Source organism: Phyllostomus discolor, chromosome 8 (assembly GCF_004126475.2).
Source record: "Phyllostomus discolor isolate MPI-MPIP mPhyDis1 chromosome 8, mPhyDis1.pri.v3, whole genome shotgun sequence".
In the NCBI taxonomy this organism is placed as follows: domain Eukaryota; kingdom Metazoa; phylum Chordata; class Mammalia; order Chiroptera; family Phyllostomidae; genus Phyllostomus; species Phyllostomus discolor.
The window spans coordinates 92,080,448-92,104,332 of record NC_040910.2 but is presented as its reverse complement, the minus strand read 5'-3'; the positions used below and the strand labels follow the sequence as shown (position 1 = coordinate 92,104,332).

At 50.2% G+C, this 23,885-nt stretch overlaps 1 protein-coding gene across 1 annotated transcript in view; it reads right to left on the bottom strand.

Annotated features, from left to right (window-relative positions):
- YPEL2 (yippee like 2) overlaps nucleotides 1-23,885 on the bottom strand; it is a 58,208-nt gene that overhangs the window by 22,886 nt on the left and 11,437 nt on the right. The window contains exon 2 of the mRNA XM_028519986.2: nucleotides 15,468-15,781. Within this exon, the coding sequence (XP_028375787.1) occupies nucleotides 15,468-15,584 (117 nt within the window). The 5' untranslated portion in view covers nucleotides 15,585-15,781. The remainder of the gene's footprint in view (nucleotides 1-15,467; nucleotides 15,782-23,885) is intronic.

Sequence of the window (23,885 nt, the reverse complement as noted above, 5' to 3'; positions counted from 1 at the left end):
AAGGTAAAGCCTAAGCATATGTCCAACTGTGGCTTCGCCAAGTCAAGTTCTGTGGCCAATAATGGACGAGGGCCAGGCAGCTGGCCAGCACCCCGTCCAACACAACCCTGGGGTGCTGCAGGACCCACTGGGCCCCAGGCCCGGGGACAAAGAGACAAAGAGTTTGCTCTGGTTTACCCACCTCCCCACCCTCACTCTTCCCTCTTCTTAGGAGCTTATCTGTCAGGGAGCAGCAATGGGAAAGCTAAGCTGAAAGGGCACCTTGGCTGTGGGATCTGTGCCTGAGGACGTGAAATAAGAGACTGGGTATTTGGGGCAACTTAATACCAGCAGGAGCCCAGCCAGGGAGCCAGGGAGGAAGGGACTGGCAGACATGTGCTTCACAGGAGACCGAACTCCCCACCACGCCCCCTCGCACCCGCTCCCCCGGGCAGGGGGACCTGGAATCTCTCCCCTTAGAGCTGCTGAACTCTGCTCTAGTTAGCTGGGCGTGTCTCTGAAAAAAAAAAAAGCGGGGGGGCACTGCACAGGGTCACCCCCCCGACCCAGTTGGACCACAGATTAATTGGGGCTCCGAGCCCTGCTGACTCTTGAGTTCCTCTCCTTTCTGGTTTCAGGAGCAAAGGGAGTTAGTCAATCAGTCACCAGCTGAAGCCGAGGATCACCTGTGCTCTTCTCCCACCGCTCCCCGCTTGCTGTGGTTCTGTGAGTCAGGAAGCCCTGTTTTAAAAACCATGCACACACGGAGGAAATCTAGGGCTCCGTGTTTGCTCAAGTGCAAAACCCCAGGTACAGGTAGTTACCTACAGATTTCAGAATCAGGTAGACAACCTGGGACAGACCAGGAGAGGGGCTTGAGCTGGGTTCCTCTGCTAATTCGGAGCAAGAAATAAACCACGTGGTAGAGACATGGACTGGGGGTCCTGGCATTTCCTGGATGGCTGCCCTTGATGACTCAATCCGTCTAAGTTTCCCTCCTCCATCTGAGGATGGGGACAGTAGTAGCACATCTCTCTCTGGGTCGGTACCAAAACATGTGTTACATAAAAAGCGCCTAGTACAGTGCCTGGCATTTAGTACACACTCAGTAAACTGATGACTACTGTCATCGTTAGAATTCCTCCAAAGAGCGGTTTTCTTCTTCAAACAAGAGTTAGTCAAAACCACCCTTTGGGTCTTCAAGCAGTGGAAAGGGTTAGAGGGTAGACGGTGAATGGCAGGGACAACATGGGTCACTACACTATTTTCCAGTGTAGTGAGAACATCTGTCCTAGAGCTGTCCTAGGGAACAGCTCTAGTATTAGTATTCGTATTAGCTGCATTAGTATCCAGTATTAGTAATAGCTGCATAAGAATCTCAGGGGAGCCCTGGTGGCTATGGCTCAGTGGATTGAGCACCAGCCTGTGAACTGAAGGGTCGCAGGTTCGATTCCCAGTCAGGGCACATGTCAGGATTGTGGGTCAGGTCCCCAGTTGGGTGTGTGCAAGAAGCAACTGATTGATGTTTCTCTCCCTCTCTTTCTTCCTCCTTTCCCCTCTCTAAAAATAAATAAATAAAATCTATTTTAAAAATCATCATCATCTCGGAGAGGAGAGGTGCTTATTAAAAATAAAGATCCCTCCCAGGGCTGGGATTAGGGTGAGGCCAGCCAGAAAGCTAGAACAGGACATTTCAAGAGGTACTTATTCTGAAGTGCTGCCTTTGTCTCTGTGCAGCCCTAAGAATGCATGCCTCCTTAAACCTTGGGTCCCAGGTGACTTGTTTGTTGCCCTAGTCAGGGCCCTAATTCTTGGTCCCATTCAGACCTATGGAGAAGAGGGATGTCTGCAGCTGGGCCCTGTGTGTCAGCCTTTTCACCCCGGGTTATGCTGATGTGCTGCCAGACTCGGGAACCACTGCCCAGGAATCCCCGCTTTCTAATGCTGGTCTCAATTGTGCCCAGGGAGCCCTAAGACACCTGAAGGCTGCACAAGCCACCTGCTGCCCCGCCCCACCACCCTTTCCTTTGCCCTGTCCTAAACCTCAAAGCTACACCCAAAGCCACCTGAATCCCGCAACTCAATTCTCCCTTCAGAGTAATGGCAAAACACGTAAATGTGGAGTTGACTGCCAGCCCTGATGATTCAGTGAGCCTCCAGAAGCCAGAAGGGTCACACAAGAGGGAGTGCCTGGCCCAGCGAACCAGGGTACCTGGGAATTCTGGAGAGCTCTCTTCTCAGGGTTATGGGTGCTTGGTGTTGGCCAGTGATTTATCTGATTGATGTTTAGCTAAAGGCACCACCAGGGAAGGACTGAGTCTGGTTATTAATTACAGCCACTGGCTTAATTATCATGCTCGTTAACTTTATACAATACCAACATTCCTGTTCATGCAAAGCTTGTGAATATATGATTTACGGAAGCTGGAGAAGATGAGTCCAGTCTGAATCAAATGATCTCGCTCCCCTGCTGAGGACCTTTCAGTGGCTCCCGAGGCTCACAGAACTACATCCGACACCCCAGGCCGGGCTTCTGGGCCCACGATCCACCCTGGCCGACCTCCTGAATCCCTCGCACATGCCTTCTCCATCTCTTACCTGGGGTTCCCGAGGCTCAAGCTCCTCTAGAATGTTCTTCTGCCTCTATTTAGAACAGACTTCCCTTTCTTGCTCACTGAGTAAACCCTCCTCCTGCTCTTTGCCTCCAGCACCCTGACCCATTACCTACTCACAGCCTCGGTTTCACTGCATCTTTCTCGTCTTCCCTGCTAGACCGTAAGGTACTGAAGAACAAGAACTTCATTGCATCCGTGTCTGTGTCCCCGGCGCCTCATACACTGCTCAGTATCTGCTGAGCGGTCAGAGAGGTGAAGTGACTGCAAAGCCACCGTGAACAGTGAGCGGCAGAGCCAGCCCTGGAGCAGAGGTGGCTTGACCATTCAGGGCTTTTCAAATGGTCTCCCCGTCAGCAGGGCCCCACGTTGTTTTCCCATTAGAATGCCGAGGCTGTACGAAACCTGGTGCACTTTCCGGCTTGGTCATGGAACCTTTGGTGGGAACCCATGGGTGCTAGGTGGCTGAGGCTGAAGTCTGGCCCGTGCAGTGGAATTCTCTGTGCAGCTGACACCGGAGTGTCAATCAACCTTGTCAACGAGCACAGGGCATTGACTCCTATACTGTCTCTACCAAATGTAGCCACATGTGGACTTGGAGTTCCTCCTGCAATCACATAAACCCGTTTCTCCAACATTCACTCCAACTCCTGGCCTTGGGGTCAGCAAGTAACACACAACAGCCAGTTGGGCCTCTCACCTGTGTTGCAAATAGTTTCACTGGAACACAGCCGAGTCTATGGCTGCAGAACTGAGTGGCTGGGACCACATGGCCAACAAAGCCTACAGTATTCACTACCTGGCCTTCACATAAAAGTTCTGCAAACCCCTGATCCAGCTGAAGGAACAGGAAATTAGACTTCAAACAGCTCCTTCGTCTAATGAGAGACTGGCCACCCCCACTCTGGAAGTCAGTGGACTGGCTTTTGTATGATGTCATTTCTTCCCTTTAGTGCTCGTTACGGGCCTGGGATCCAGGAGAAGATTTTGCCTAATGGAGACACACAAAGGCCCGAAACACTTAACACATGGCCTGGAATATAATGATGCTCCAGAAACGCTGACTGAATAAACAAAGGCACAGGAAGCTGGCTGGTCTGTGCCCTGAACGAAAGTCCATCCTCCTCCCTCCTGTCCATTTCAAGGTGACCGGTCATCCAGGTGCCTGCAGCAGCCTGGTGACCTAGATTTGTCGGCCCATATCTTATCGGCTTTCCTTCCTCATGTATTTACCCAACACCTGCCCCCCAGGGCCCAAGGCAGACTGGCCAGTGGTTTTACGGAGGAGACAGACGGGGAGGAGCTCTCCTCCCCCACAGATACACTTTGCTCTTTTCTTTCTCCTGCTGCCGGCAGGATCTAGAAACGTGGGGAATTAGAGCTTAAGGAGCTGCAGGATGTCTGGTTCCTCTTGCTTCCTCTCTCCTTAGGTTTTTCAAATGAATGTGTCTGGGACGAACCTTAAGGGACTCTTCAGAGCCCTTCCTGTCCTTCTGGACATTTGGCATCGAAAGGGGAGGGGCCAGCTGAGGGTCAAGTCAAGCTGCTTTCAGAAGTGAACAATGTGGTAAAATTTAAAACAACAACAACAAAACAACCCAACAAGTAAACAATGCAGCCACCATGCAAGGGTGAGAGGCCTGGTCCTGGAAACAGACGTTTCTCCAGAGACACACCCGAGAACAGCGGGCCTCACTCACCAGCCACCTCAAGCGGCAAGAGCCCAGCTGGCAGCTTTAGGAGGCTGGACCAGCCTGGGTTGACATGACAGGGGAGGAGAGGGATAGTCTAGGGAAAAGCTGTACACATTTGGGCATGGAAATCAGGCAAATGGAATGGAAAGTAGTATGGAAATGTTGGCTCTTCAGCTGCCCCAGATGACTCGGTACCAGGCTCAGGATGGAGACCCCCACCTCTGCTGCCACCAGCTGTTCCTGTAGACAAAGGGCACTGGGTACGCGCTGGGTGAGGGCAGGGCACGCATCTGTTGCCACTGTGTCCCCACTATGTGAGAGGAGTCGCTAAATGGGGAACAGGTGACAGGGCGCAGTGCGGGAGGCTGTGCCCTGGGACCTTTTGCTCGGGTGAGAAAATGCTTTTCTGTCTCCTCATGTATCTGTTAGTCCAAGTTCCTGGTGGAACCAGCCTAACAGGGAGGAAAAGGAGTTCCTGGCCCCCAAAGACAGCTTATTTAACTTTCAGCAATCATTAGTTGCCCCTTTTTGTGGCCTCTAAGGTGTTGGGGATGAGGGGGAGGGGAGAGCCAGTGGCACCTGCTCTGCCTCTTGACATTGCTGTGGTCTGGAGGGAGGGCGTTTGTGGACCGATGAGGTGTTGTTTTTAGCAGCAGCAGGCAGAGCCAGTCTCCTCCCCGGCTCCCCCTCCTCCCCCGAGTCACCAGCCAGCCACCAGCAGCAGGCAAAGGAGGGTGTGGAAGCAGAGAGCTAAAGCTCCCCCTGGCCTGGCAACCCTGACCTGAGACAATATTCTGGGTCACCAGGTCAATTCCCCCTCCCCCGCCCCCCCTGCCCCGCCCCCCTCAGGAACAGGCTAAGTACTTTGGAAACAAAGGTATCAGAGATTCTTTTTTCTGTTTTTTGGTGTTTTTTTTTTTTTAAGATAAGCAAAATGACTTCTCTCAAAGGAAGCTCACACCACCACCAGCACCACCCAGCCACAGTGAACCAAACTGACAAGCAACTTAGCTCCTGCTTAGACACCCAGGCCCTGGATTCTCTTCCAGCTACCTGGGCGGCTGTTACCGCAGTAGCTGGAGGTCTCTGTAAGCTGTTGGTGGGTGGTCAGAGGCAAGATACCCACCTAACAGACAGAAAGGAAGGGGATGGGACAGATTTCTCCATTTAAATTCTAGAGAAACCTGGAGCTGCCTACAGGTAAGGCCCAGAGAGCAGGGTGGAGGCTGCTGCTGCTGTGATTTAATTACCTCCAAAGACCTGTTGGTTCCTTTGGAATTCTAAGTAAGGAGATGTTCAAAGATCACAGAAGCCTCAGAAGACCAGCCGTATAGCTGAAGGGCAGAAGCAGACAGAGTCTCTCAGAAAAGCAGGAGCAAATACACCAGACAGTCATGGGGGCCAGGGCCCAGCTATGTTTCAATGCCACTTTCTGTTTTTATTTTGCTCAAAAGTCATAGAAAACAACAGCAGCACTTACTACATGTCAGGTACTGTGAAGTACTTTATATTGATTACCTCATTTAATTTCCACAAGAATTCTATGAGTTACGGTATCTAATATCAATACTAATCCCATTTCCCAATGACTTGCATAACCACTAAGTGAAGAAGGCAGAGTTTGAACCCAGTGAATGTTCTGGCTCAGATGTTATACTGTTAACCACTGAGTTCTGTTGCTTCACATCCCCTTTTGCTGCTACAGTAGAATCAGAAGATGAGGGAGGTGAAAGGAATTTTCGAAGACAGTTTCATCTAATGCCTCATGTGGAAGGATGAGGAGAAAGGAGAGGCAGAAAGAACAGTCTTGCCCGAGACCACAGAGCTTGCTGCTCTCCTTCTCCCGGCCGCCAGCCTCCTCCCCAGCGTTCCCAAGCACCGCTAAGTACAAGGCAGTCGGTGGTCTGGTGGGGAGGAGGCGGCACAGTGCAAAGTCAAGAGGCCCTCAGTTTCTCTGGGCCTGGGCTTCTTGACCAGTAAAGCAAGGAGCTGAATGAGAACCCCCAGGTTCAAAGGCCCCTCCGGCTCTAATGCTCTGGGAGTCTATGACTCGAGATCACTTAGAATCTTGTTAGGAAACAAGACAACTATACACAGAAAGTGCATGTAACCTCAGTAACACAGACCATATTTATTGTAAGACAGTCATTATTAATTGCCAAGTGAACAACCCAGCAGTGAGTTTTGTAACCATTCAGTGGGGAGATGAAATCCCATTGTCTAGGAAGACATCCTAGAAAACTCTTATGCTGGTCTTGAATGGATAGATTTTACTTATTTTTCTATTAAGCTGGATGGAAATGCTTATGGCTGAAAAGAAAAAGTTTTTTTGTTCATAATTGTCAATGAAGAGGGCTTACCCCCCCCCCCCCATCATTCTATCAGCTTTTTAATACAATTGCCTAGTACAATGCATAGAATATTGCAGGGGCTTTTTTCTTGCATTTCTCTTTCAGCCCCTTTCACCTCGTGTCCTTACCATTAGAGGAACAGTTGTCTGACCTCCTTCTAGGTGGTTAATAAAGAACACACAGCCCTGTACGCCTGGCTCGATCTCCTCTGATCAAGAGATCTGATGGGAACATGCTGCTAAGTGACCATTATGGTGTTTGTCTGGGTTTGGTGCTGTTTTGCCCACAAATGTTGTGCATTTGGCTACGTAAGGTGCAAAAAAGCAAAGTAGATTTTCCTGATCTTATATTATTTAACTGCACTGTATTTTGCGTTTTAAATTTTTCTACCACATATTCAATTTTAATAAATGTATGAGTAGATGCAAAAAAAAAAGAAAAAGAAAAAAAAGATGGGTAGAAACTGAATACAGGCAAAGAAAAGGATTCTCCAGGCAAGAGAGGGAACCCAGGGTGGGGTTTACCACCAATGTCACTGAGCGAGGCCAGAGAACACCCAGCGCCAACAGGAGCTACTGAGGCCCATCGGGCAGTGAGGGCACAGCCCCATCCAGAGCTGTGTCCCATGCAGCTCCTTGGTCATCTGCAGCCTCGGGCGAATCACTTCATCCCCACCTTGAAGGGATGTTGTAAATGATGAAAGGTAAACAAGCCCTCAGCACACTGTAGATGTTCAATAAACAGCAACTAATAGAAGCAACGTGGATGTTTCATCCTGTGTTTCTGATGTTCCCAACACCACCTCACCTGTAACTTTCTGTCCTCCACAACACAGTCTTTCATTCCCATGTGCCCCGAAGACGCAGGAATCATGTTGGCCTCACCTCCCTATTTCTAGGACCCAGACTAGGGCCTGGCATGTTGTTTCAAATGCAAAAACATATTATCAAACAGGATGAGCAGTGTATGACGGTGGATTCTGGTCAGGCCCCAAAACACAAACAGCCAAACCAACAATGGTACAGCTTTACCAGAGACAGAGGGAGTACAGTGTGTAAACAGAGACACAGAAGGGGAGGTCCTGCACCCACTGCTTGCTCCCCAGGCAGAACACCCTGTTGAAAAGGGTTTCTTTGGATTTTGACTAGGAATGCAAGTTTGCAATCACCAGCGTCCTTACTGAATGCCGACACACTAGTGTACCAACCAATCCTATGATTGGAACCGTACAGGCACTTGCAAACCACAGAGTTCATTTTCGGAGTACGCCTCGTAACTCAAGTCAACATTTCCTTTTGGTATCGAAAGCAACCACAAAGGATCACATCTGAGCCGATGCGTGTGCTCCAGCTGCCTGCTGTCTGCGGCACACAGATGATTCACCAGACTTGGGCCCTGGCGGCTGGTGGGCAATTCTACTTGTGCTCAAATTTTCACGTAGAACAGGCATCACTATGGGACAGACAGGTCACCCACTCATCCAAAGAGGGTGACTTCCCGCATTCAATTCCTCTTGTTCATGGTGGTTACAAATGACAGAATGCTTATATTTCTCCCCCCAAGCAGAGGTCAACAAGCGTGTGCTGAATGATCGCCGTGTGCCTGCCTGGCACACCTCCGGATCACTGCAGTACATACACACTGGTTTCTCCATTTCTACTCTCTTCAGCCATTCACCTACCACCCACAGCATCTGCCATCTCATAGCAAAGCTCTGGTCATGCAATTACTTCCTCCAAGTCTTCAGCAGCACCCAGCTGCCAGCAGGATCAAGTCCGAACTTGTATTCTTCCAACAATCTGGCTTCAACCTAACCCTTCAATCTGTTCCTCAATATCTAACCCAAAAGAACGGCTGCTCCTTGCGCACTTCCTGAGTCCACTTTTTTCAGCTGCCCTTTTCCTAACCCCTCCCCATCCATTTCCACTGGTCCGGGCTGTTGCTCTAGGCGCATCTCAAAGTCACTTCTACCAAGTTTTCCTAGAACTTCAGTCTCTAGACAGATGGATCATGAAGGGGTTTTTGAGCAACAAGCCCTCTGACAACCTGATGAGAGCCATGGAACCCTCCCAAGAAAAATACACAAGCACAGAGAATTAACCATCCAGTTTCAGGGATCCCTTGAAGCCAATCCATGGACCCCAAATTAGGGCCCCTGACATATGTCTATACCCTAGAGTAGTGATGGTCATCCAGTCAGATATTCGCCGAACACCTACCCGTCTCTAGGAGCTGTGCCGGGTGTTACAGAGCTGACATCACAAGCATCTCAAGTAGTTCACAAGCTAATGGGAGACATGCATCATTACACTGTGATACCTGCTTTCAGATAGAAACATAAGGTGAAGTACAAACTTCAAGAAGAGATGACTTACGAACCTATTATCTCCCCAACTAGAGCTGAAGTCCCTTGAAGATAAATTCCTTAAGGGCAGCATCATAATACCAGTACAGCACTGCACACATGTACACACAGAGCACATCGTTGCGTCTGTGCAGTGACCGACCACAGCCAATGAGACGAAAGAGCAAGACCAGGCACAGTGCCCACTGCCGTCACCCACATACAACGGAGGCCTCTGAGACCCTGCTCTGGTGGTCCCGTCTCAGAACAGTCATGCCATACAAAGTATGCCAGCCTGATCTACGGCTGACCTCACCCCGAACTGATTCCATCTGTCTCCTGTGGCCAGGGTCGGGGGAGATACCAGAAGATATTATATTTTACAAGCTCCCAATGGTTTCTTTTTCACCAAGAAACACTGTGATCTAAAGACATGCCTTTGTTTGGAGATTTTCTGTGTAGACTTGGTTCACCTCTTGCTCCTTCCTGGGTGGTCGACAGATAAGCTCTTTTGCACTTCTCCAGAATGAAGACTTCATCAGGTGGGAGGTTAAGGCTTTCAAAGGTCAAATACTTGTAGAGAAGAAGTAAAGTAAATAAGTAATTTTAGGTTAGAGAATGGGATTTTCTTTACAGAAGCTAAATGGATGGAATGAGGTTTTAAACTGGGCTTACTGGCTTATGTTGGAACTCTTCCATCATTTCTCACACTGCCTTCACTGGACCTCAGAAACGCTCTCTGGGAAACACCAACAGACATTCACACTGGTTTGCAAACACTGCAAAAGTGACAAAGGCACCGCAGCGCCTGGGCTGTTCTCAGTGTTTTGTTGCTCATTCAAGCTCGTCAAATCACTCCGGTAAAAGCCTGGGTCCCACTATTTTGGAAACAAAAAGTTCACTTTTTATGAGATAGATATTTAGAGATCTACATACAATCTGTTTTTTCTTGCCTTGCTAGAATAGAAATACTCATTTTTTAAAAAATCACTGGCATATCCATTGGATACCAAAGAGCTCTTAATTGGTAAAATCAGATTTCAAAATATAACTTGCAAGGATTATCTAAGTAACACATCTTATTGTACATGTTCTTTATGACTTATTCTGCTGCATGTGACACAGCAGCCACTAACAGGACCAATGCACACGGTAATATCTGCTGGAGTACCTCGGGAAAACAAAATAAGTCGATTTTTAAAAATTCTGTTCCTGTATTTTTTTTACATATTTTCTGGCCATAAATAATCGCATTACTATTTTGGAGAGTTGTTTTTATTGTACATTAAAGACAGGCTGGTGGGCGGTGGAAATTCAGAGAAACGAATCCCTGATACAGACAGAATGGGTCAGAGTTCTGTACTTCCACACTGGCACCCACCACCCCTAAGCCACCGTGCAGGGGCTACCAGTCCGTGTGAGCGTTGCTGGCATCGAACACTAGTGCGCAGGGGCAGAGGGAGGGGGCCCCTCAGCAGCAGCTAGATCACTGCAACGCTTCAGAAGAACATCCTGTTCCCTGCCACCTTCCTCAGAATGTTGACAGCGGTGCTTCATCTCAGGTCTAGGCAGGCAGGGAAAACCAAATGCCATCGACTGTAAGCCCAGTGGAACTCCACAGGGAACAAAAAAGAACCTGCTTCCAAAAAGCCGGGAACCTCAGGGGGAGGCCCAGCTCTTGAAAACAAGTGGAGCCGGAGCTGTTCTCACAGAGCGCAGCTGCACAGTGTGCGGCCGGCACGCCTGGCTCTGAGGCTGTGTGACCTCAGCTGGTCACTGAGTGGCCCATGGCCTGCTTCCTCACGAAGGGGGGTGGGGGCTGCGTTCCATGACCTGCGCCTCTGGGAATTCTGCATTTGTCACACCAGAAGACAACTGACCTGAAGATCTGACACAGTAAAAAACAGTTTTGGAGGGTGAGCAAAAGATTGTCCCTTTCCCCTTCACTGGACTCCCCTTCAGAGCCTCTTCCGACCCAGCGCCCTAAAGCACCCGCGCCTTGAAATGAAGCCCCGTCCCCAGAGTGGGATCAGACAGATTAACCGGTTCGCTATTCCCAAAGGCCTGCTCCACCGTGCCACGGAAGGGCAGTGGGTGGGAGAGAAGGGAACGACTACAGACAGAAAATTTTCAGGGAAAAGCTTTGTTAAAATCCAGCTTTCCATAACAGTGCCCACTAAAAATAGAATATTTATTTTTAAAAAAATATTTTATTGATTATGCTATTACAGTTGTCCCATTTTTTTCTCCACTTTATTCCCCTCCACCCTGCACCGGCCCTCCCACCAGCATCATCCTGCCCCCCAGTTCACGTCCATGGGTCACACGTGTGACTTCTCTGGCCTCTCCATTTCCCAGACTATTCTCAACCTCCCCGCTGTCTATCTTGTACCTACCATCTATGCTGCTTCTTCTTCCCTGTACCCTTTCCCCCATTCTTCCCCCACCCCTCCCCACTGATAACCCTCCACGTGACCTCCATTCCTGTGATTCTGTTCCTGTTCTACCTGTTTGCTTAGTTTGTTTTTGTTTTTTGTTTTTTTTTAGGTTCAGTTGTTGGTAGTTGTGAGTTTGTTGTCATTTTACTGTTCATTGTTTTGATCATCTTCTTAAAAAAAAAGCATTTAGATTGCTCTCACTCAGGGCAACTAACTGTTACAGTTGACACCATCAGTATTTTATAACCAAGGCCCATTTTCATCCTGGGGCTTGCACCAGTAAGTATGAAACAACAGCATGAGCTGTTCCTCATGCCAACTCAGAACACCTCTGCTCGCAGACACCCCAGCACTCAGGCTGCAACACCTCCAGGAAGAAGCTGCAGGGTGCCCCCTCAGCACATTCCCTGGATAGTTCTGTTATCTATTCAGAGTTTCAGAGTTCCACACCTCCCCAACCCCCACCCACCCACCATTCTACAGAGCAAATGCTGCCGGCACCTTTCTGCAAGCATGCGCACCTGTGCTGAGGATTTCTTCTATTTCCTTTTCCTCTCTACCCAACTCCCTCGCCCCACGTTCCAAAGTGAAACTATCCTGGCTAATCTAAATGTGCCTGGTGTCAGACGGGAATAACGCCCTCTGCCCCACCCCTTGCCTTTCCTTTTTCCTTTTTTTTTTTTTCTCTTTTTTTCCTTTTTGACAGCAAGTCCAAGAAAAGCAGAGGAACTACTTTATACTTGCATACAGCTTTCTTTGATTTGCAAACCACCCACACATCTATGATCTCATCCAGCCTCATAACAACCCAGTGAGGTAAACCTGCTCCCCTCACTCAGCCTCAGAGATGCTACACCTACCACACAGGACTGTTCTGGCGATGGCACACAGTGCTAGCGCCCAGGCACTAGACACAGCAAGTATCTCTCCTTGTTGGTGAGAGACTGAGAATCAGAGGTTGGACAGTTAATTCCAGGCAAGCAGGCCTCTGGAGATCTAGAGCAAGCTGGGAAGGTAGAACCCTTGGTGCTGGATTTTTTTTTTTAAGACTTTATTTATTTTTAGAGAGGGGGAGGGAGGGACAGGAGAGAAACACTGATCAGTTGCCTCGTGAACACGCCTCGACCAGGGACCAAATCCGCAACCCAGGCATGTGCCCTGACCGGGAATCAAACTGGTGACCTTTCACTTTGTAGATGATGCTCAACCAACTGAGCCACACTGGTCTCCTTATACCACACGTCAACATAGGCCCTAATTGTTTAAAACTTGATGGCTACACATTTCCATGGGGGCTCTGCCGCACTGACAGGAAGGGAGCCCCAGGGTCCTGACTCCGGTCCCAGTTCTGTGCTGGTTCCATACTCAGAGCTTCAGTCCTCTGGACCTTTGTGTGTCGCCTTCTCCAGAATAAGGGCAGATCCACTTTTTTTTTTTTACACCAAACAATGGAATGTCAAGCTTCCAGATGGAAGGCTCCATTACAAGCACCACGTATCATTTAATTACACGGCTGCTCCATTATCTGCTTCCCAGCCCCGAACTCCCACTGGGCGGATTCTGAAACCACATAGGAGACCATGTCAAGAGGGGAGAACAGGAGAAACATTCTCCCCCCGACCGTTCTTAAATGGAAGAGAGAACCAAATGAAAAGAAAGGCCCATTTTCCAGGGAGGGGGCTGGGGCAACGATCTTCCCGTTAAGCGGACCTGCACACGAATCTATGGATTACTTACCGCCGGGGGTGGCTGGGCAGTGGAATAAAGGGATCTTTGTGCCATGCCAGCCGCCGTTCCCTCAGTCCCTCCCCACAGCCAGGCAGTTAACCCAACTCTTTAAATCATCAAGCTCTAATGTACCCCATCTGTGCACCAGTGGCAGCCAATGAAACTGAAGCCTCTGCTTGACTCTGGCCTGGATTTATGAATGAGCCTTTCTGCCCCGAGAGGGGCACGGAAAAGGACACGCGGCCAACAAGGTCTCTTTTGCTCATCACCTGTCTTCTCCAAAGCTCAGGCTCTATCCACGCATTTATCTGATCGTTCACTAAGCTCTTGCCAGGGGTCTTTTTATCTCTGGATCCCAGAGACACAAAAGTGGTAGAAAATAGCCCCAGGTGGGAAAGGCTGTGTGGAGCTCCCGGGAGACAGGAAGGTGAAGAAAAAGGGCCGCTCTTGGCCGAGGCACGGCGGCCTGAAATCCCCTATCTGTCTATTCAGTTCCAAGTGGCTGGAACATAAAGCAAGGAACTGGCAAGAGACCTAACTCAAAAGGCAGGCTCTGCCAGATTACCCAAAACCCTACACACCGGGCCAGAGATAAGACGTGATTTCCATGGATGCACTCTGGCCCACCTTGCACAACCGCCTGTTCCAGAAATCCTTGAAGACGCTCAAAGTAGTTGCTCTCTCTTCTCTGAGCCTCCAGTTTGAATTCTTGGACAACATTTATAAGTCTCAGCTTCTCCATCCACATAAAACATGACTGATATTACCTACCTTAAAGGCTTCTTACGAGGGTTGAGGCAACAGTTAAAAGTGTGCAGGGAGCAGTTTTTAGTACAGAGAACGCATTAAAATTTTACAGGTACCTCAACTTCTTACGCTATAGAGCACTTCTCCCTGGCATTAAAAAAAATGTCCTGGCTTCCACCTTCTCTGGAGGTTTTCAGAAAAAGAACAACTCACATTTCCCAAGCTTGCAGGCACTCTTCCAAAGCAAAGAGGACCGACTCCTGTCTCCCCTCACTGACATGGCCTCCCCACGGCCACACTTCCAGACTCAAGGGGTTCCCCAAAGACCCAAGGAATATGAGACAAGATGAGTTAGGTGACAGAGAAGGGAGCGATGGGCTGGGTAGGACATAAATAGAGTCAAGGAGAGTAACTGGCAGAGAGAAGGGAAAGTGGGCCAGGTGCCAGGGCTCCAGGGTGTGAGCTCTGTGGTAACCCCAGACCCTGGAAGAGGCCTAGAAGGAGGAGTCCGTCCTCAATCCCGGTTTAAGAAGCCCCACCCCCCAAGATGTGGTTGTTCAGGCAGCCTTCCTCCCTCTCTGCCAAATCAGCCAGCCGCACAGGACTGTTCTAGAACTGTTGACCCTTCACCCCTTTCTGGCTGGGGCCACCACACCAGAGGAAGGGAAGGTGAGGCCACCTTTTTTAGCAGCTTTTTTTTTTTTAAACTTAGTCTGGGTCTGCATAAAGGTTGTTTGTTTCTTTTCTTTCTTTCTTTTTTTTCACTTTAATGGCATGCAGTCCAGGTTCTGAGGAAGGTGTTTTTTTTTTTTTTTTTAGGGAAAAGTCCCCCATGATCTCTTTCTCCTTTTCACACAGCCTAGTAAAACCTGTTTCTCCTCCCCCGGGGATTCGGGGTCCGGAGGGAAGTAGCTCCCCCAAGAACACCGTCTGCAGGAGCCAGCTCCTGGATCAGGCAGCTGGGATGTCAGGTTTATCACTTACCAGTAATCTCCTCGCCCCCACCCCCACCTTAGAAAGCAGCAGCCAAGGCTCCTGGGGAGAACAGGGTTCCATTTTTTTCTTCTGCTGGGGAGCAAACACCATGCCGTGTCACCTCGTGTAAAAAGCCCCCAATGTCCCCACAGGCCAGCGCGGTGGCTCTTCACCAAGTCACTCTTGGTTCTCCCGGGTCAACAGTCTCGGGACCTTCCCTGGGATGTGGAGGACAGCGTCCCCTCCCATCTCAGCTAAAGAGCCCCGCAACCAGATACCCCGGGCCCACCCACGTTCCTCAAGCTCCCTGTCCAGGCCAGCAGCACTCTGGACCGTGCTCATCTGCCAACCTCGGGCCCTCCCCTCCGGCCTGCCTGCCAGCCAGCCACAGAGACGACACCTAATTTCCAAAATAACAAAACTCAGTTCCTTCTCAGTCGAATGACACAGCCCTGTGGGCCAGCACTCCCTACACAGAAGATGGAGTACAAATATCCCCGGCTCTTTGGGGGAGCTTGTAAACCTTTGCAACCTCAGGGACAGGAAGTCCCCCACCCCCACCCCAGGAAAGATGAGAAAGGCCCTCAAGGAACGTGTACCTTGGAAATGAGTTCGTCATGATTGGCCAAGTGGGCCCTGCAGTGAATGCAGCTGTAGGTCCGGTGGCAGGAGGGCAGATACGCCTGGAAAGTCTTGGATCTCGTCATCTTCACCATTGGTGCCGTGGAGCGTGGGGCGAACTCTGGGGTGGCCCACGAGGCACTCCCACAGGATGGGTCGCAGGGGAAACACCGGAAGACACAGGTAAAGGCCGTGGTTTGGCAGGGGGTGGGTGTGGGGCAGGCTCCACACACTGGCGATGTCTTCAGAGGAAGGGCCCTCCAGCAGAGGTCTGGGGCCGGCTCTCAGCAGCCTGCAAAGCCAAGTGAAGGGGAACAGCATCAGCCGACGGAGCTGGGCTTCCTGCAAAGCAAGTCGGGGCCAACAGCCACTAGGAGGGTGACATTTACAGGACAAAGGACCACCCTCTGTTTCTTGCTAGGTGTCTAGATGCCTGGTGAAGGAAAAAGAAACCACTGGCGATCCCAGATCCCAGAACTGCTGCTCTTCCGGAGTTCGGCGCTCTCAGCAGTCCCTGGGCAACGGGCACCGACACCAGCAGACTGGCACGGCCACCATTCGAGGGAGCCCTGGAAAAGGCCAGGCTTGAAGACGTGCTACCTACAGCCCCTGGTAAAGGACTCCAACGGCCCCCTCCTGAGCCAACTCAGATGAACACTAGAGTGAAGGGAGAAATTCAGGCTCCGGAGTGTCGCTGCGTCAAGTCACATACGGATTTCTCATCCGTTTCCAGAGGCCAGCAACCCTCCCAACACCTGAAACCCGTACCTGCGGAGACAGCGACCCCGAGCCACCCTCTGCCCATGGACGGCGCTGGAACTCGAAGGACTGGGCTCCCAGCCAGCAGGGCCCCTCATGGCCGGCCAGCTGTTTGGAGAGCAGCGATTCCCTTTGCCATAGTGTTACAGGGTGCAGCCAAGAGGGGGGCCCCAAAAAGGCATTTGAAATGGGGTCCAGAACTTAAGGTGTCCAGGAGATTTTAAGATGTCTCCATCCCCCCCCCCCTCCAGGGTGTGGGTTGGGGGAAGGGACAAATGGAGCAGGGCCATTGAGAGCTGTTTTGCATAGCAACAGCCTTGCAGCTAACCTCTGGGTTGGTCATTTAACATATCTATAGCCTTTGGCTGGTTGCATAGATAGGTTAAGTAGCTGTGATCAGCTCTAAGACAGGGGAACAGAAGTAACTTCCCCACCCAGAAGTAACTTCCCCACCTAGATGTAACTGGGGGGGCGGGTCCCCTGAGTTACAGCGCCTGCGTAGGAGCTCAGAGAGGATTGGCTCCAGGACATGGGGCCACACCTGCCTAGACTCATGATGGCAGCCCAGTAAAGCTGGAAGGATACGAGTTCTGGCATGTGAAGCCGAGTGTGGGAGGAGTCGGAAATGAGGCTGCAGAGGAAGATTGGCCGGGAGGATTTAAACCCAGACTTGGCGGCCATTGAGAGGAAGAGAACCATGCTGCTTTAGAGAGGAGAATCATGCTGCTTTAGGAAGGAGAAGCACGCGGACTTGATGGAGTGGAGACTCCTGCAGCCCTGGAGAGAACCACGCGGCCTGGCAGAGTGGGGACCCCTGCAGCTTTAGAAGGGGGAACCACCACCTGGTTTTAGTAGAGATCCCGGCGACTCAGCTGAGGGTGCCGGGAACCCAGGGAGGTCTCCCAGTCGAGAGGGAGTACTAACTGGGAAGAACCAGAGGACTGTCTAAGCCATGGACTTCTATTTCCTTTCCTGAGATACGGTACTCTGGACTGGGCAAAGGGGGAAGGAAGGAAGGACTGTGTCTGTTTGTGGGTGTTTTAAGGGACTTTGGGATTTTGGTGAAGACATTAGGTCACTACTTTAAGTTTGTATAGCATTAAATAAACGTTTCCTTTCCTTTTCACGAATCTCTGGCATTGAGAGATGTCTTTCCTCTGGCGGCGGACATAACGGACCCGGGGCCTTCTTTCAATAATAGTATATCATCCCAGGCCCCCGTTGTTGTGTGTTCTGTAACAATAGCTTGCCCTAAAGTAGATGCTTGGTACTTTTTTTTTTTAACTCAAGTGAATAAATGAAACCAATGAATTAGTCCAATCTCAGCACCTAAAATTCACAATGAGGATGAATTTTACCAGAACTCTTCCTCAACCCTCAAACCTCCCATTACTCATCCCATAGCACCACACACCGCCTACCAGAACCTCAGCTCTTCCCTTCTGTGGGGGACCAAGGACACGGAGACCGCGAGGTGGCTCCGAGGGTATGTCCAAGTGAAGGTCTGAGGGCCCCACAGTCTAAGCCTCACGCTGCCTTCCCAGGCTCACTACCTGCCCATTCCCTGAGCCTCACTACCGGCGTGGTGTTCCCACTTGCCTCCCTCCAAGGAGAGCCGGAGTGTTAATTAGCACCTGTGTCATGCTTTGAAGATAAAATTATTTAGAGAGACCAGGAAGGAAGACAAACAAAACCAATCATCCTTGCTGGATTACGTCTGGGATCCATCTGGGTGTCTAGAGAAAGTCTGCAAATCACAGGTCTCCTTTCCCTCCAAACCTGCGTGGGCTCAATCTTCCCAGGGAAAGCCACCTCCTCGCCGACACCCTTCCCCCACAGCGGTCCCCCAAGGCCACTACAGCCCTGCGACTCTCCACTCCCTGAGTGGTCAGCATTGCTCGCCAGCACAAGGCTGAAGGACAGCAGTGGTCACTACCCCTATTCCTGCGTGTCCCTTGGGCGCCCCTGAGCCAAGCAGGCTCCCCACTCGTGAGATGTCCACCTGCTGAAGGAATTCAGACCTGCAGGGCCCAGGCATCATGCCTTCCCTGCACAGTCTATTTTTAAAGGTGTGAAATCGGGTTACACTGAATTTTATAGAAACACTTGAGGAACATGGAGGTGGGAACTGATTGGCCCAGTGCTAGGCCTGGACACAGCCGGAGATGAGGCAGGAAGACACAGGGCCCTCGGATCCCGAGCCCCCAGGCACCTTCTGGGAGCGGGTAAAACCCCAGCCCGTGGGAGACCGACGCTATTCAGTGTGGATTATTACAGGTGGCAGAAGGAGCCAAGGACCCAACTCGGGGCACTCGGTTTCCTGAAATATGCTTGAACTTTCCAACACTCCTATTCTGCTTTCTCAGGTAGGACAGTATTTCCAGGAGAGGAAGGGGCGGTAGGGCCAGGTAAGGAAGAGAAAAGACAGGCAGGGGAGGCGAGCAGGAGGTCTGTCCAAGGCCAGCGTGCCTGAAGTCCACGGCCGAGGCTGCCCAGCGGGGCGCACCGGCAGTGCTGGCCTCGTTGGTCTTAGACAAACACGGAGGGACGAAAAGGAAACAAGGAGCCCCCGGCTGCCGGTCTGGGCTTATAAAGCGGCCACAGAGTCTGTTGTCTTATACACGCAGCTGGCTGCTAAATTACGCATTTCCCCAGAGTAGGATTATTTCTTTTCTTACTTCTTTTCTGTAGGAAACTCCCAAAACAGGGTCATAGGCAGGGGCTTCTAGTTTTGCTCCACTTTAAATCTGAGTCCCAAAACGCCTTCAAAGCTATGTCATGAGCAACAAGCATTTATACAGTCTGTGTTAAATGTATGCCCCCATACAAACACATGCCCCCACATACACATTCACTGCACACCACAGCTCTGAACTTAAAAAGATGAGAGCAAAAGCAACCACGTAAGCAGTATCTCAGGCTGCCTGGTGCTAGAGAAAACCCTGGGGAGCCTAGACAGTAGGCATTAGTCTTTGCTGCTCCACACTCACTGTCTTCTCGCTCTTCCAGAGGAATGCACAACCACCCAAAGCTGACTCCCGCCCTGGCTGGGTAGTTCAGTGGGTTAGAGCATCATCCCCATATGCTGAGGTTGTGGGTTCAATCCCCAGTCAGGGCACATACAATGAATGCTTGAATAAGTGAAACAACAAATTGATGTTTCTCTCTTTCTCTCACCCCCTTCCTCTCTAAAAAATAAGAAAAAAGAAAAAAAGCTGACTCCTTCCAAGAAGAAAAGTATCTTGCTGAAATATGAATCTTGTTCAACTAGTACAGGGCAAACTGGCAGGAATGAGGGGGTAAGAGAGAAAAGCAAGGTAAAGCAGTATCAAGGAGAAAAGGGTCCTTGAACTTGAGAAGGAAGAGAAGTAGGCTGAGTTTGACAGAGAAACAATGACAGCTAGGAATGAGAAAATAATCCCCTTACCGTCTTTTTCCCTCTTGGGGGAAAATTTTTTAAGCTGCTTCTTTGAGTAAGTTTGTAGGCAGGAAGATAAAATAGGTGAGGTTTTTTTTTAAAGGGAGAAATTAAGGGTATGGGGCTACAGGACTCACATTTTAACCTTTAAAACTTGGCACCTATTAACGGGGCTGCCAGCTCCACGGCGCTTCCCAATCCGAGTTGTTGCACATACCGTGGGATCCAAATTGATTTCCAATAACAATCAAATGAGCTCAATATTTAAAAGCCTCAGGGCACATGTACAGATTAAACACCATTTTCAGTGAAGTGATAATCCATCACAGTGGGAATTAAAGGAAGATTTGCTACCACCCCCAGCTGACTCCTGCTGATCGGCACGGAAAGAAAATGTGTGAACTATTATGACTGAAAACAAAGACCTCAGATACTCCACTCTGAGAGCCAAGTGCACCACAGGGAGCACGCACCAAAACCGCTGGCCCACCCGACAGACGGGCCTGCTCCCCAAGGAGCCACCACTGCAGCCAGGGCTCCACACAGAGCCTTCTGCGTGTCCCCAAGATAGAGGGGTGAGAGGACGAATTCTTCAGAGAAGTCACGAAGGAACCCGGTGAATGATGGGAGAAGCAAGTCTCTATGGACACACACGCAGCTGCAGAACCGAGGCGGGACTCACTAGGGGTGGCGACACCTGCGACGGCAGGCCGGGACCAGGCCGTCCCCAGGCGTGCTGTCATTTCTGGGGGTGCTCTGGTAGCAGGTAGGCAAAGACTACCTGGAAAAGAAGAGAGCTCTGGAATCACAAACCAGTTCTTCCCCTTTCCAGCTCAGTGGTTTCTAGCAAGTTATTCAACCTCTCTGACCCCCCTCTTCCTGATCTCCAACACCACCACCCGACACAGGGCGGTGGGGATTAAATGAGATGATGTTAAGTGCACTTACGCTGCTGGCGCGCAGCCCAGGCAGGCCCTTAAGCCTCTTGTCCCCTTACGTCCACCCTCCGCACCTCAGCCAGCACTGTCTGGTTAAAAGCAGATTTGACCACGTTGTCACTCTTGTGGCCTTTGGAAAGGCCACAGAGGGCACAGACAAGACAGGTTCCAGAACCAGACTTGGGTATTTCTGATCCCAGTTCTATCATTTACCAGCCGTGTGACCTTGAACAAGTTATTTAACCTCTCTGGACCTCACTTTCCTCATCAAGAAAGAGGACTATCTTCCCAATGGGACTTCTGTGAAGATCAATGAAGTTAAACACATGTAAAGTACTCAGCATGTGTGCCTGGCATGTAGCTAAGTATACGATACATTCTAAGTGTGTATTACCGTCGACAACCGCCTACCACTGACAACTAGAAATGACTTCAGACTCATCTCTACCACTTCATACCCTATGCTCACATACTGAACGGACATTTAAGGGTCAACCCCATGGCAGGAACTCTCCAAAGTGTTGGCAACCAAACTTCTTGTAGTCCCTCCTCATACGCCACCCTTGCATCTCACCCTGCAAATTTTGTTGATGCCATTCCCTCAGCCTGACACACCCTTCCCACCACTGTTCACCAGGCCCTTACTGATCCATTAAGATTGAGCCCAAATGTCGCCTCATCACTGGGCTCACGGGCCACTCCTCTGTGCCCACCTCTCTCTGACACTCACCCTCCTGAAACTGAAGTGATCGTTTCCTGCCTCTCTTTCCTCCAGTAGAGGTAAGCTCCAAGAGCAGGGGCCACATTTTAGTCATCTTTGCAGCCCTTGAACTCAGCAGCACAGGGTACAGGGCAGAGGCCGTCACTGACCTGAACTCCCTCTGCTTCGCAGTGGGCTGCTGACGAGACCAGTCCACCCACCCATGTGGGTGGAGGACGTGACTGAGCCCCCCCCCCCCCATGTAATGGAATAGGAGACAAGGTTACTCCGGGTCCCCAGGCTCATTCTCCCCCCAGATTCCTCACTCAGATCCTGTGCTAAGATGCCGAGAACTATGGTTCTTCCGGGCTATTGGTGAATTTTTAAGTCTTATAAAGACCTGTCATTGGCACCCATGCCCATACTTTGTATTTGCAGAGTCTAAGACAGACAGACAGACAGACAGATAAGATAGACGGAGGGCTGGCTGGCTGTTGGATTACAGTTTAACCATTTTCCCACTTTTCCATTTCTTACGTACTGGAGGGACTCTCAGAAAGCCTGAAGAGGGCGTTGAGGGGAGCAGGCTCACGACTGAGCGGCCCTGGTCTGCCCCCCCATCAGTGGGGGAGGAGAGAAGCCCTGACTGGAGGCAAGAAACAGGTGGCAGTGGCAGGAAGGGGACAGATGAGCCACTTTTGGAACAGGAGGTAGGGTAGCTATGGGGGCCTTCAGCCAGGAGGACTGACCTCTGTGCCCAGTCCTCATCTCACCAGAATCCTGGACCCAGGCCGGGGAGCAGAGGGACCCAGGCTCCCAGGGCTGCCAGGTGAGAGGAGTGGGTGGCGGTGTAGTCTGCTGGTGGGGCGAGGATCTAAAGCTGATGGACTGGGGTTCAGTCTTGGTTCTTCTCACCTGCTGCACCACCATCAGGTAAGCTGCCTAAAAGGGAGTAACAACAGAGCCTGCCTCATGGAGAAGACAAAAGGATCGAGTGACATAATCCAAGTGAAGCATTCTGCACAGCACCTGGCACATGGGTAGTGCTCAATAACCTTGATTAGCCGTGATCGTCCTCACCGACAAGCATGAAAAAGCACAGGAGCTGTTTACTCACAGAACCCAAACAGAGCAGTGTTCCTGTCTCTGAGGCTGACTCATGGTGGTTACAGGGTTAGGACCTAAATAAATCCACTTAAAGGTGCACTGGGGTTTAAGTAGGTTTTTGTGGCTTAGCTGGGGATCTGATACTATTGCGATGTCACTCCAAACAACAGACCACTCCACCACTTTGTGCGGAGGAAAGGCTACCTCCGCAGTCTGCCATGACTCTGCTAATCCCAGGATGGAACTACCAGTACCAGTGAGAACCTGACTGAAATGCTCCTATTAAAACTGCCTGTTAAAGCTGATGTGCAAGACATGAGGGAGAGTCGATGTCATCGTGTTTCACAGTTACCCACTTTATAGCACTGGACGCAGGTGGTGCTTCAAACCCACCCGGCTGATCAACAAACCCAGCTTGGGTATTCAAGAAACCACTCTCTTTCATAAACAAAACCAACCATTCATCTCTATCCTGGACACAGGGCCTAGTCTTGGTTTCAGGGGTATTATCTGTCAGATGATAATCCTACATGATCTTTAGGATTCCTTCAGCTTTTAAAGTCCTGATTCCATGTTGTAATCATGTCTCCGCCAGCTGACTCCTGCTCCCCGAGCAGAGCATCCATCCACCGTTCTGTTCTGACCTTGGTTTCAGTGAAGTCACAGAACACGCCAGTCTCACAGCGTCCAGTCAGAGATGGCTGCTGGCCTGTGTCTTTGCAACATCTGTTACTACAGCAATGTATTTACCACATGGCCCTGAGTTCAGCACTTTGCCCGGGGAGGCCCCCATGTGAGGTTTGCATCTGTTTGAACATCTGTGGAGAGAAAAGGCAGTTCCCTTTGAAAATACTGAAACTTGCATGTAATTTACTAGATATTAGATAGAAATAGCTGTTGCTAGCTGGTTTTGAAGAGATCAGATATCTCTTTGGGTTGTTTCTATCATTTTAATAAAAAATAATGTAAAAAGCCCAGACTATCTGTGTGAGGGTTTCCTTCTTTTTCTTATACAACTCCAAGCTCCAAAAAGGATTTAAACTGGCTCACAGAGATATTAACAATACAATCCTATTAAAACAGTTTAAGAAATTAGGATAGGAGAAATAAAAGAAAAAAGAGGAGTTAGGACATAGAAATGCATGCTGTTAAATTGCTAAACACTTAATGAATTTCAATGGCAAATTTGGCTTTGAGCTCCCTAGTAACCAAGGCAAAAAACGAAAGAGTAGTTATATGGTTTGTGTTTCCTAGAAAATAAAAGAACCTTGACTGTTCGGATTTTCTGAGAGTCATTCTCCTACGGGAGGAGACAATGAGTAACCCAACGGATGAGATTCCCCAGCCCATCCCAAAAGTTCCTTCGATGTAACCCTCTGATAAGACTGTCCCTCCAGGAAAACAGACAGTGTAATGAACACCAAAGGGCAAAGCAGTACAAAGGATTCTATGCCAGGTCAAATCGGGGCAGTCC